This window comes from Podarcis pityusensis, assembly GCF_964106645.2.
Source record: "Podarcis pityusensis genome assembly, chromosome: 3".
Taxonomy (NCBI): domain Eukaryota; kingdom Metazoa; phylum Chordata; class Lepidosauria; order Squamata; family Lacertidae; genus Podarcis; species Podarcis pityusensis.
Window position 1 is genome coordinate 42,255,583 of NC_138026.1, and position 13,984 is coordinate 42,269,566.

At 41.7% G+C, this 13,984-nt stretch overlaps 1 protein-coding gene across 3 annotated transcripts in view; it reads right to left on the reverse strand.

Annotated features, from left to right (window-relative positions):
* Positions 1-13,984, reverse strand: part of RARS2 (arginyl-tRNA synthetase 2, mitochondrial) — a 29,949-nt gene that overhangs the window by 3,097 nt on the left and 12,868 nt on the right. For all 3 annotated transcript variants that reach the window (XM_080999878.1, XM_080999880.1, XM_080999879.1), the window contains exons 4-18: positions 13,721-13,804; positions 12,111-12,208; positions 11,003-11,058; positions 9,586-9,669; positions 8,581-8,657; positions 7,732-7,890; positions 7,423-7,529; positions 6,135-6,221; positions 5,410-5,470; positions 4,785-4,861; positions 4,126-4,250; positions 3,643-3,710; positions 3,446-3,555; positions 3,041-3,139; positions 1,904-1,978 (exon numbers count right to left, since the gene is read on the reverse strand). In XM_080999878.1, the coding sequence (XP_080856004.1) occupies positions 1,904-1,978; positions 3,041-3,139; positions 3,446-3,555; positions 3,643-3,710; positions 4,126-4,250; positions 4,785-4,861; positions 5,410-5,470; positions 6,135-6,221; positions 7,423-7,529; positions 7,732-7,890; positions 8,581-8,657; positions 9,586-9,669; positions 11,003-11,058; positions 12,111-12,208; positions 13,721-13,804 (1,367 nt within the window). The remainder of the gene's footprint in view (positions 1-1,903; positions 1,979-3,040; positions 3,140-3,445; positions 3,556-3,642; positions 3,711-4,125; positions 4,251-4,784; positions 4,862-5,409; positions 5,471-6,134; positions 6,222-7,422; positions 7,530-7,731; positions 7,891-8,580; positions 8,658-9,585; positions 9,670-11,002; positions 11,059-12,110; positions 12,209-13,720; positions 13,805-13,984) is intronic.

The following is a 13,984-nucleotide window of genomic DNA, read 5'->3' on the forward strand; positions in this document are numbered from 1 at the left end:
TCAGAAAAAACACGACCCAGGTATTAGTTCAACATCCCTCCCTCAAATCACAGTGGTTGGAGTCCACTGTGAAAATAATCAACTCTGTTTTAAAAGCTAGACCTGTCTATTCGAGCTCTGGGCATTTCCCCAGTCAGGTTGGTTTCTGTTTCTCTGAAAATAAAAGGGGTTGTGGGTGGGGGAAAGGATGAGTGTTTAATTAATGAATGGGAAAACGAAAGCAACAGAGTTGCTCGGAAGGTTGGGCACTCCCTGCTCCATCACAATAGGCCTTGTCAAGTGTGTGATCCAACTTGGTGATGTGAAAGACTACTCCCGATCACCCCTATTTACCTTGCCATTCAGCTTTGTTACCAATGAAATTTACTTAAGAGCAGCTTGAGTTCTATAACACAAGGGTTACCAACAGAGAAACCACCACAGTTTGGATCCTTCTGCCAATAGAACAGTCATTTTCTGATCTATTAAGATGAGCATTACGTGAGAAGCGACTCCTCCCAAACCGGAAGAGTTTCTTCTGTTTGACAAGGTTTTCCTCAATACCTTTTTATAGCCCACTGGAATTTGATAATTTACTCACTATGTTTCTCATAATGTAATACGGAGGGAGAAGGAAGAACCTGTGGCTTCCCAGAGGTTGCCTGACTCCTAAACTCACATAAGTTCCAGGCAGCGTGGCTAATGGCCAGAGATGTTGGGAGTCCAGAAACATCTGGAAGGCCACAGGATCCTCAGCCCTGATTTAACGCCATCCCCAAGGCACTGCAATCCTTCACAGGAAGAACTATTGCCTTGCCACACTTGCACAGGAATGCACTCAAATAATACCACAAATACCTTTTTTTAAATTTTTTAAAATTATACTTGTGGATCTCTGAATCCACAAGGAATAATCAGCAGGCTTGGAAAAATCTTTGCCCTTGTTTTTATAGGAGGGAAACCTTTGCTGAAGTAAAAACAAAAACAAACCCACAACTTTAGGGGGCACAAAACCAGGGTGGGAGCACCTCAACACAGCCACCATTGACTGAACATGCTCAGCGGCCATAAGATACTTTTGCAGGGAGTGAATAGGAAAACCAGACCGTGCATTCTGGGAAATGGAAGGACACCACCACACATTTGTTTGCAGATCCCACAGTTAAAGTTATTACTGATACAATGGCACGAAACAGTCACTAATACATAGCTCTAGCCCTCCTACAGAAGTTGTACATGAAGAGCCTGCTAATACTTGTGCAATATATTGAAGATGCTTCTGCAGTGTCTTCCCCTCACCCCCATAAAAGCAAATAAGCTTGAAATGTCATGTACATTTCAGTTCTATTGACACTATGCACTGTTGGCCTCAGTCACTGGACTGAAATCAGCTCATGAGGTGCCTTGGGGCAAAATGTCTTTATCAGACTCAGATGATGGACTTAACAGACCATTAAAAGTAACTGGTTTTTCTAGTTGAGGCAGATTCAAGTTCTATGAATTTGCACAGGGTTTCCTGGACAGTGTGCCAGAAAGAAAAGGGTGGCTCATTAAGGGTGGGAAATGAAATAACACTTGACAGAAGGCACATCTCAAAGTTTTCAAGCCTGATTCACAGAATGCATTCTCTTCTGAGGCTTATTATTATTATTATTATTATTATTATTAATGGAAATGCAGTATTAACATGTGAAACAATGCTCAAATGTTCAATCTAAAGAAGTTCATTCTTCAGTGAACCACAAGTTTAGGTTCTAGGTATAGATTTGGCTCTAAATAAAGCCTAAACTTCCTCAAGTTTGGAATGAGGGTCTGTGAATCTAATTATATCAAACTACTCCTTATCAAGCTTGATTTTTTAATTTTTTTAAGTAGGCTGAATTCTTGTCAAAGGGTAAGACGTTTCTCTCACCCACTCACCTACCTTAGTTTAAGGAGATAGGCAACAATATGCTTGGGCTGGAGATCTTGAGAAGACTTGTAAAGAATCTCATCATACCTGAAGAGAAATAAATTGAATAGCTGACACATACTTCAGAATCCGATCATAGCTAGGGTACGCCCAGGTCACATCTATATTCCCATATTTATTCTCATTTAACACTAATGGAACACATGTGATTTTCTAAGCAATGTAGGTATATTAAAGGATGAGGTAGCCTGTGCCTGGAGTCTCACAATCTAATAGACATGATGCACAGTCTGAACAGTATAGTATAGTATAGTATAGTTTAGTTTTAGTACCTTGGGTTACATACGCTTCAGATTACATATGCTTCAGGTTACACACTCCACTAACCCAGAAATAGTGCTTCAGGTTAAGAACTTTGCTTCAGGATAAGGACAGAAATCGGGCTCCGGTGGCACCAGGAGGCCCCATTAGCTAAAGTGGTGCTTCAGGTTAAGAACAGTTTCAGGTTAAGAACTGACCTCCGGAACGAATTAAGTACTTAACCCGAGGTACCACTGTATAGTATAGTATAGTATAGTATAGTATAGTATAGTATAGTATAGTATAGTATAGTATAGTATAGTATAGTATACTATTAGTATAGTATAGGTCCTTCTATCACCTTTCTATACTGGCCACCAAGCTATATCCCCCTGAGTTGGAGAGCGGTGTCTCTCTGAGGCCAATTTGCCTCTTTTTGATGTTATTTATGAATTGCCTCTCCAGTCAAAAATGCCTGAGGTTATATAAAATTTAAAAATATCTCCAAAACTTAGTTTGCAGTCATGGCAAATCACAAGTTAATCATAAGTCATCAAGGAAACCATGTCTTGTTTCTCACAGAAAAAAGTATGTTTTGTTTTCCAGCTGTTGGGTTTATACAAAACAGAAGGCCTTAATTAAACTAAAGTTTATATGCCAACAATAATTACTTCCGATTATGGCAGTAAAGAGATCATAGTTAAGATGCTGGGCAGGGTTCACACATAACAATAAGCTTTGGTTTAATAAAACAATGGAGCCATTGTATCTAATGGGACTTCAGCTCTCAATTAAGCAAGCAACTAAGTGAACAAGCAAGCAGAAGTTTGCAACCTATATTCTGAATACCTGAGAAGGTGCTGAATTAGCGAAATAGCCTGTGGATCTTGTAGGCATGCAGCGTTTATGCGAGACGCCTGATTGACTGCTCCACACATCTCTTCTAAACTGGGTGGAGAAAAAGACAACAGAAATATTAAACATCTAAAACGTCTACGCAATTTTACTGAATGGAAAAGAGCCACATTGCCTTTTCATGAATATTTTCATTGCATTCAATGGAACAGTTTTGCTAAAACCGAACAAAAAGCACTTGAGGAAATTGGGAATCCTAAATCCCAAGATTAAGAAACAGTGGCTGGGATCTAAAGAGTTGTTTTAGTTGTGGCCAAGGCTTTGGGTTGGCCCTCTGAGGTCTTCTTGGAACAACAGACCCTGAGCCAGACTCTGGCCATTTTCAACTGCACCTCTTACCTGTGCAGTCTGGCGTGTGTGTACTGCAGGAAGACACCAGTATCACCTCGGCTCTGGAGAATACGATCCCAGTTGAACTGATAATCAGATAATAGGAGGCCCCTGAAGTCCTGAAATGGTAAGTTATTCAAGCATCTTGTAAACCCTGACAGCATCACTTTACATTTTCTCATGAAAGGATGACAGCATCAACAGACCTGAATGATAAACGCTGCGAGCCCAATCCTCTCAGCTGTCTCAAGAGGGTTGTCCAGTTCTTTGGTTGCTAAGTAGATAACAAAAGGTGAGGTGGGGAGAGTGCCAATGGCTGCATTTCAATGTCACACTAAACTGTGGATTGGCGAAGCATGTATGAGCTTTCTCCTGGGCTTGCAGATTCCTTGCAAACTCCCTTATGCTCCTGCTGCTTAAGTAACAGAAGGAGTTCACAAGTTTTCACATCTGTTTTTGGTTAACCGCAGGTCACTGTGCCATCTGAACTGGCACACTGGTCAATGCCTATAGGGAATTTTAACAAGTCAGCTTAGAAACCAAGGTTTGAAGTTGTCTTGTTTGAAACTAATTGTAGCTAATGGTAAGCACCATTTGTTGGACTTGGAGGACACAACAAAAATGCTAAGGCCAGGCAGGCATTTCCATTTGCACAAGCATTAGGTTAATAAGAGAGACTGATGGCTAACTTTTTGCAGAAGCACTTTGTTCTATCACCATGGAGCGAGCTTCATCCAAAACATCGTCAAGGAAAACCACTTCTCCTCTCCGAGTCCTCATTCCTTGAACTCTTCCAAAGGGCACATGCTGGCACCTGCAGGAGGACAGGGGACCAGAAACTTCAGTTGTTTTATTTTATCACCTTAAAGGGGGGGAAAGTGCCATTTTCCAAGGTAAAAATGTTATTCCTTCTGAACAGAAATAATCTCAGCGCATTTGGGGATTCACAACTGTGCCCAGAAAGAAATTACTTTGTAGTTCTTAATATCCGGGCACATGTACAAACATGAGGCGGAGGAGAAGGGAGACCATTCTTTCTGGCAAACATAAATTGCTTGCACTGACTGAACAATCAGAAGAACTCAACACTGAATTCCTCCAATAGGGCACCTTCAAAGCCTTAGTATGCCATGAAAGCATAGATATACAGTATAAGGGTTGCCATGTATTTCAAGAATCAAAAATCTGGATAGAAAAGTTGTTGAGCTTTTATTAGCGACATGGACTACCATATGTCCAGATTTCCCTGGGCATTTCAGCAATTTCTGCCCGGATGCTGCTTAAGGGGGTTGCATATAGGACGTATGGCAACCCTGCTATAGATATAGATAGGAAAGTACACATTTACCTTTCTGCCCATTGGTAACCCATTAATTTTAGTATCTGGAAGACCTGTTGAAAATGAGGGATCTGGCTTTTATCTGTCTTGGAGAAGGGGGAAAAAGAAGGAATCATTAAATGTACATTCAAACAGACACACAAGTGGAAATGTTCATATCCACAGTGGGACAAATAATGGAGATGAAGTGAGGATGAAACTTGTGTATCTGAGAACATGATCTTCTAACATAACCTTTGGGAAAGCAGTCAGGTATGCAAGATCAAACTCGACGGAAAGATCCAGTCTTGAGACCACCACCCATCTCCAAAAAAGTGTCAGAAAAACTCCACCCTCACAACTTTGAAAGCTTCTCACCTTTTTAGTTGTTCAGGCCACAGGTTGTGCCAGAGATTCTGGGCTATAGCCAATGGCATCCCTCCATTGATGGAAAGCTCTGATCCAGTGGAAGCTTCCATCCCTGCCCCGCAAGCTAATCTCACCCCAGCACTATATCTACTTTCATTTATCTTTCCTTTTGCTGCTGTCAAAGTCAGTGGGGTTTGAGGGCCGAAACACAATTATGTGTTTGACGGGCTGGGGAGCTAGCCAGCCCTGCTGTACACCCATCAGTCTGCAGGACAGCCAGACTTACCACATATATCATAGTGTCAGGATTCCTTTTTTCCACTCTGTCTATAGCAGCAGCAAGATCTCTGGAAAAGAAACACAAATACAGTCGTGCCTCGGTAGTCGAACGGAATCCATTCCGGAAGTCCGTTCGACTTCCAAAACATTCGGAAATCAAAGGGTGGTTTCTGATTGGCTTCTGGAAGCTGCAGAAGCCCCGTCAGATGTTCAGCTTCCAAAAATAGTTCACAAACCAGAACACTCACTTCTGGGTTTGTGGCGTTTGGGAGCCAAAATGCTCGAGAACTAAGCTGTTTGAAAACCAAGGTATGACTATAACACCAAACAAAACTTTCCAAAATTAAACAAACTTTAACTTACTCATTGTTAATCCTTTTGCGATTATGATTTGCCACTGGTCAATATTTTGTCATGTCCGTCTAACAGAGGATAAGGCTGGCTGCAACTCTATACTGAGAAGCATCTCACCAGGTAGGCTGGAGCCCCATTTAACTCAACAGGTCTTACTTTGGAGTGGATACGTATAGGATTGCTCTGTAATAGCATCAGAATGCTGGGCCATTTCTATGGCAGCGCCTAGGCTATAGAACTCCTTAATTTTTTTATTTCACAGAGTTTTTAGTGTGGGTGACAGTTCTGGGTGTGGTTTTTTGCTAAATTATTTTATGTTTTTGTTTTTATTGTATTAAAGTTACTGCTAAACAATCAGGCGAAAAGAATAACACTTGCCTCGTTAGGTAGAGCGAGGTTCCATCACTCCGCATCACAGCAGAACAGTCCTCCTTTTCCGATAGGTAAACTACTCCTGTTCCTTCTCTAGAAAAATGGAGAAACAGAAAACAATGAAGCAACCATATGCGATACACAGATGAATAGTCATAATCTCACAGCACACTTCTAACCATAGTGTACTCAAAAATAAGTCCTCTTTAATTCAACAAGGCTTACTCCTAGGTGCATGGGTTAGGACTGCAGCTTGTGATCACAATTCTACAATCACACTTATTTCTCAGTAATTCTCCCCTCACTATCCAGAATTAAGGTTGTTTTCAAACAAGGATGATTAGGGCAAGAGGGACTTTTCACAAAAAGGTGATTACTCCCTTTCCTCAGCAACTTTACTGTACCCTCCAGCTCACTCTCACACCTCACTGATCACCTATATGGCAAATGTCTATGCTTCTCTCTCTACGAACCAGGCCAGATCCTGTACACCCCACACAAGAGAAGTATGGAGGGTGGTCACATGAGAATGGGCCTTTTCTATGGAATGCTATTCCCAGGGAGATATGCTTGGCACACTCTGTCAGTTTTTAAGCACCAGGATGAGATTTTTTCTGTTTACTCAGGACTTCAATTAATTAATACTGCCCTCTGTAGTGGTGCTGATCTTTAGGACTTTGTTCTCATTAATTCATTGTTAGATGAGCATTTTATGCCTTTTGTATTGTTGGTTTTTTTAAAAAAATCATCTCTGGTTTTAAATTGTTTTTAGAAGCTGCATTTTTGATAAGTGACGGATAAAGTAAATAAAAATAATAATGAATCCATCACGTTTACATTACCTTCACCCTTCCCATTCTCACCTGCCTGCAGCCTGCCAACCCAAACAACCTAGAGCAAACTTTTCACTTTGTTATGAATATCAGTATCAATTCAATACATGGCCCTTCCCCGCACAAAGCATGGGTAGGGAAACTGAGGCCAGGGGCCAAATGCAGCCCTCTATACCTCTCCATCTGGCCCTCAAAACTCTCCCCAGGCCACATCCCTCTCTGGCCCTGTTTTGCTAACTGCTTGTGCCTGGCTAGACTGTGCGCTTCAACCATGATAACACCTTTTGCTTGTCTGGATGGAGGACACAGAGGGGTGTGTGAATGGGTGTAGAAATTAGCCTACTGTACAAAGGTAAAATTTACATTAGTTGTTCTTCCCCCAAAACCCAAAGTTCAGATAAGCAGGAGAGGTGAGGATGGCAGATGGTTCAAAAGCTGTAAACAGAAGAACCTGTTCGTACTGAGTTTTCTTAAGAAGTCTTTTCGCGTCCAGCATCTTTAAGACTTCTTGGCTTTTCTCCTGGTAGAACGATTCTCCAGAATATTCATCAAAGCACACTCCCAGGCGCTGAATGGCCCCAGCAGGACGAAAGGAAAACAGTGTTACCATGAGACAAAGACGACCTTAATTTCTGTATGTGTGTCATTCTGAATCAAGGTGGTGAACTGAACCATACTGATTTTGTGTGCTTCTTAGAATTCCCAAGCAATACCAGATGTGAGGCTGTTAGTGATATATAAATACTGAAAATATGGACCCGAGTTAGCACCTTGTACATCCGGGCATAGTCGTCAATGCTAATGTCTCTAAAATGTTGCCACAATGACACGGCTTGTTCTTCACGTGCCTCCAATTTTCTAAAGAAATCTTGCGCCAGCTTTTTAATGTTTTCCTCCTCTTCTGATGCTTTATTGGCCTGTACATAAACCTAAAGGAAATGCGTGAAAAATATGGGTCAGTATTAACTCGGAGAACTCTCTCCAACTAGGAAAGGGACCTAAGGCAGTGGTGAAGCACAGCTTTGTACCGAGATGGTCCCAAGTTCAATCCCTGGTGATCATGACTCGGTGCCAATGATCTCAGGAAGCAGGGAAATATATCTGGCATGAGACCTTGGAGAATTGCCATGCTAAAGGAATGAATGGTTCAAGTCAGTATAAAGGAAGCTTCAAGATAAAACAGAGTCTGAATTGTCCAACAAGGTTATCTAAAACACTGTCAAATAAACAGTACCACAATTAAAAAGCTATCAGATGCTTATAGCATTCATTCCACACAGGTGCTCAGTTAAAAGAGGGCATGTTTGTACTAGAGATTTGTTAATAGTCATTCCATCTTTCCAGAAACCCTAGTTATATATGCCTCCAGAGGAATGGTGGTATAAAATTAAACAAATGTAATGTGAAAATAAACAGTATTTTAAAGCTCAATTACTTTTTTATAAAAAAAAACTTATATACTGCAATTTCGCTTAAAAATAAGCAGTGTACAACAAGCAAACACACACATGCACAATTTAAAAACCACATTTCATCTTCACTTTGGAGCATGCACTCTGATTAACCTCACTCTTTCAGATTCAAGCTCTTTCAGACTATTTAACTGTGGATTAACGTACCTCAAAAAGATGCTGCAAAGGATTAGATTTTAGTTTTTCTTCAGAGCCAAACTGCTGGAAGCCAGCTCCCAACAAACCTGTGTTATTGTAGCCAATACAGTATTTGTTAACAAAATAACTGCATGAACTGCAAATTAATGACACAGTATTTTTTGACTACTTTTCTGCAATAGAATCTTACCAACCTGTTAAGCAAATATCAAGGGTAGAATAGCCAAGAGCATAGTGGTAGCCAACACCTGTGTTGCACCTCACAATAAGTCCCTATGTCACACTGCTGGTGGGAGGCCAGGTCACAGCGCTCCTCCTCACCAGCTACCTCTGTACTATAGCAGAGATCCTCAGGCTTAGAGTTCGAATACAGTCGTACCTTGGAAGTCGAACGGAATCTCTTCCGGAAGTTCATTCGACTTCCAAAGTGTTTGGAAACCAAAGCGCGGCTTCTGATTGGCTGCAGCCAAGTGGAAGCCCCACCGGACATTTGGCTTCCAAAAATAGTTCGCAAACCAGAACACTCACTTCTGGGTTTGCGGCATTCGGGAGCCAAAATGTTCAAGAATTAAGCTGTTCAAAACCCAAGGTACGGATGTATAACCTTCCAGGACTCTCCTTCAGGCTCCTAGAGCTCTCTCCCAATGCCACATCCCTCACTGTTCCTGCTCTAAAACCTCCTTTCAGGTTTTGTTTTGTTTTGCGTTTGCCAAGATGGAACATGTCCCTGGACTGTTCCAGTGCCTTTTTCCTGCCTGACTAGAGGTTGGAGGTTTGTGAATGTAAAATCCTCTGAATTTTTGCATGGCTGGAATACAGTCTATTGTGTGAAGTGAAGTGCCACGTTCATGGCTCCACTGACTTTTGCCTCTGGCTCCCACCAAGACTGGCATGCGCCTGCCCACTCCCACAAACGTTTCCCACAAGGGAATGTAACACATGGACTGAAAAGTGTTCCCCACCCCCGCACTATACATATCCTGAATGAGAAAAGGGGGGGGGGGAATTACTTACCAAACTGCATGCCCCAATCTCCAAGGTAATTTACTCTTGTAACATGATGTCCTGTTGCTTCTTTGATATTTGCTATGAAATTTCCTGAAAACAGAACGTGACAATTATTGATCCCAGCAGCATACTTTATCCCCAAACACTCAGTTATATGTAACCCCCACTCTGCTTTTCTCCGTGACAGCCAACAAAAATAATAACTCTACAAGGACAGTTTCCTGCTGGATCTCTAAATACAGTGGTACCTTGGGTTACATACGCTTCAGGTTACAGATTCCGCTAACCCAGAAATAGTGCTTCAGGTTAAGAACTTTGCTTCAGGATGAGAACAGAAATCGTGCTCTGGCAGCGCGGCAGCAGCAGGAGGCCCCATTAGCTAAAGTGGTGCTTCAGGTTAAGAACAGTTTCAGGTTAAGTACGGACCTCCGGAACGAATTAAGTACTTAACCCGAGGTACCACTGTAGTCTGAATGTGCTTTCCCAGAAACACTATTTCTTCTACACATTTAATTCAATGTTAAAGAGCCTCCTTGTTTGCATTTTGTTCCATTTATCCCAGAAACACAGTAAGTTGACGCCTCTAATCTGTGTGAATGTTATTACTCCCATGTTACAAATAGGTAAAAAAGGCACAAGGAGGCAATGCAACTTGGAAGGCAATGAGCATAACAGTTGAAAGAGAATCTCAAGCATGCCATCCTTGTGCAGCAACTGTTTCTCATTAAACATGCAGTCTCAGTGTGATCTCTCTGGACTCCATCCGGAGTTGCAATTCTTCCCGAGCTGCACTCAAAAGGAGGTCATGTATCCGCATCTCAAAGTTGTGACCCACCTGCTACTGCATCCTCTGTGAATTTGTCCCCTCCCTTCTGTGCTGCGTACGGGAACCCAAAGCTGGGAAAAGTTATTCTAACTCAGCTTATTCCCCACATGATGATACAGAAATTCTCTCTGATCTATGTCACAAGTTTTTTTAGGATAAATGTCTTAACTTGTTTCGTTAAGTGCCTGTCTCAATTTTGCCTTGACTGACTTTTCCTACGGCTGACCTTTGATTTTGCTATTGCAGAGACTCAAATTCCTTATGAACGCCTACATTACAAAGGGAGAGAACCACATAGTGCAACATCAGGATTATTAATTAATTGATTGCCTATTACTTGTCTCAAGGCAATTCATAAGCAGACCATTACAAGAGCTAAGAAGTGCTTACAATTATACACACCCACCCACCCCGAAGATAGGTTTAAACAAAATTAACACCCAAGTCATATAAGCCAGAGCAGTTGGGAGCCTATTATGGTGCCAAAGGCAAACCATCCATACTGTGACACCACAAGTTGGGGGGGGGTGTGTGGAAACACCCACGGCAAGCAGGCCGGTCATATGAGCATAGAACACAGAGCATCAGCTATCTTACCTATTATTGTAGAGCGCAAATGACCCACATGAAACTTCTTTGCAATGTTGGGTGAACTGCAAGAAACAACAACAGTTACCATTTGAAGTTTCTTTTCCCCCTTGTCCGTAAAAGGCATACGTGCAGACACACATGCTGAGTCCTCACAGCACCATCTCCCAAACAAAACGGTTTCTATGTTTACCCCACACAATGAAAAATGAAAATGAAAATACAACTGGCATGGTAATCCCCAAAAATAACCTATTAAATTAAAAGCAAAGCCACAGAGTAGGATCCTGAGAGAAAACCCCATTCCAAAATGCACTGGCAGCTTTTTTGTTACTCAAGAACTAAATGTACTTTAGCAGTTCCCTTTGTACAACAAGACTTCTATGCGCGCGACAGAACTTCCCCTTCCTCTCCTGCCACCTGCTGCTCACCACACAGCCTCAAAATGTGCTCCAGAGAGTTGGGGGACCCGCAAGAGCATATTTTAGAGACACACAAAGGGAGGAGAGGAAGAATTCTCACTGTGCAAGTAGAAAACTGATAGCACTGCAATGGCTATAACCCATTACCTTCAGAGATTTATATGCTAATCCATAGCTCATTCATATACTCTTCATGCGCGTATTCATTCATATATTTTACTAAATGGGAAAACGTTAGTGTCATAGCTGAGTTGAGAGGAAGGGAGGATGTAGCAGGCATGCTACAGGAGAGTATTTAATATGTTTGAAAACCTGTAAGCATGGAAGCACACAATCCCTTAATAGAATTAAAACTTTCCGCTGTCATCTTTGATGCGGAAAGACCACCAAACTACCAGTCTACATAGATCAAGCTAGATATTTCCCAGGCCACAGTGGGACACAAACCAGAGCAGTCACTTTGGAGAAAGGATCAAGAAGATGACTAAAAACACTGAGTCAAGCATCATAGTGCATGGAAACGAAAGAAGCAAACAAAACCACTCAGTCCAGTGAATCTATGTTGATTCATAAGCCAAATATATTTGTGTAACCAGACTGCAGACTCCCAAGGTATTTTAGAAATATGCTTCAAAATAACTGAAGCTGTAATCTGCATTGAGTAAACATGTGCATGATTGTGCCTATGAACTCACCTAAACTCAATCAGAATTTTTCTTTTTGGCAATCCTGAGAAAAGTTCACTCTTTATCCCATACTTGGAGCCATCCTCAAACACTTGCTGCAAAACTGTCTTGGAAGGCAAAATATGTATACAAAGAAAGGCATTCATCAATAATGAAGAATTTCAGAAACAGGTTGATATCCCTTTCACAAAAAAAACAATCAGTTCCACCTGAAAGTAAACTTCAAGCATGTTAAAACTATAAACCATCAAGCACACATCTCCCACTCACAGGTCTAACCTCAACAGCAGCTAACTTCAGAACTTCAACTCACCACTTGACACTAGTATTGTCAAACTCTCCTTTTCCTGCCATTTGTCTCCCCTCATGTATCCTGTCTTCTTGGCTTGTAAGCCCGAGGTTTGCATCAATTTAGTAGGATTGATGTGAGGTGCTTTGGAAGACAATACTTGTCTGAAAATGGGATCCAGGCCCAATTGCTGGACCAACCCCAGGCTGGGAAAGTGTCGTTCTGCCCCTGGCCAGCAGTCTCAACAGGGCTGTGCGTGTGGCTGAGACCCTGCTGTTCTGTAAAGCTCTGCTGGGAAGTAGCCAAGTTAAGATCACACGCTTACCTTGGAACTCGATGGGCCTTCCTTTCAAGCAGACACATACAGGATTGCACAATAAAAGGAGCGGTTGGTTCTCACTTGAGAAGTGTTTCACCGAGTGTGTGATCTGCTACCCAGAGAACTGCGGATTCTCAGAATTCTACCACACCCCTATCTATGCTCACGCTCTGCTTTGAAATCAAGCCTGCTCATTTTAAGAGGCCAGAGCTCCAGCAGCTTTGAATCTCCAAGCATCTGTGACACCACACAATGTTATCAAATATCTGTGGTGGGCTTGGAAGATTGGCAGCAGCCAGAGCTTACCTCGGATTCTGCCTTCCGGTTCAGTTTCCTGTATCCTCCCTTGGTGAACTGGGAAAGGCAGTTTGTTTTGCAGCATATTTCAGTGCTTCAGCATTAAACACCTTGTTCAAATCAACGTTAACTAAATTTCTGTTTCCCCAGCTTTTAGCTTAGTAAAATGAAAACCAAATGGACTGTTGTGGTTTTAAGTTGTATGCTTCACTCCCCCCGCCCTCCGTTTTTATTGTATTTCAGTTGTTTTTATTTTGTTACCTGCCTTGGAACAAACATTTATGTAAATAAAGACTGTAACCATCAACATGCTAGGTAGTAAGCCCCATTGAAAATAATAATAAATTACATTTATATCCCAACTTTCCTCAAGGCGGTATACATAGTTCTCCTCCTTCTCATTTTATCCTCACAACAACCTTGTGAAGTAGGCTAGGCTAGGCTAGGCTGAAGGTACAGTGATTGACCCAAAATTACCTAGTGAGCTTCATGGCTGAGTGGGGATTAGAATTCTGGTCTCCCAGGTCTTCGATCAACACTAACTGCTACACCACACTGGCTCTCATAATGGGACTTACTTCCAAGAATACATGTATATGTTTACAATCTAAATGTTCTACAGTAGTATCCACACTGAAACCATAAGCCTTGATTTAGATTTTCCCCCATTTATATCCAATAGCATTTTCACTGCTTATATATATTGGGTCTTACCTTTGCTAATAATTCTCGATTTATTGTGAAGTTTACTGTTCCTTCACCTGCGCTGATTTCACTCACCACTGGATCACATTTTAACTAAAATGAAAACACATTGACAACAGTGGATTACACAATCAATGAGTGGCACAGTTGACGCTGTTTTGTTATCAGTATTATCCCATACAGGTAGATCTTAATTATATTTTGAGAGATTTCAGAACTACTTTATGTTGTCTTTCACTGCTGCTGAATGATGAGAATGGCATGTCCTTTACA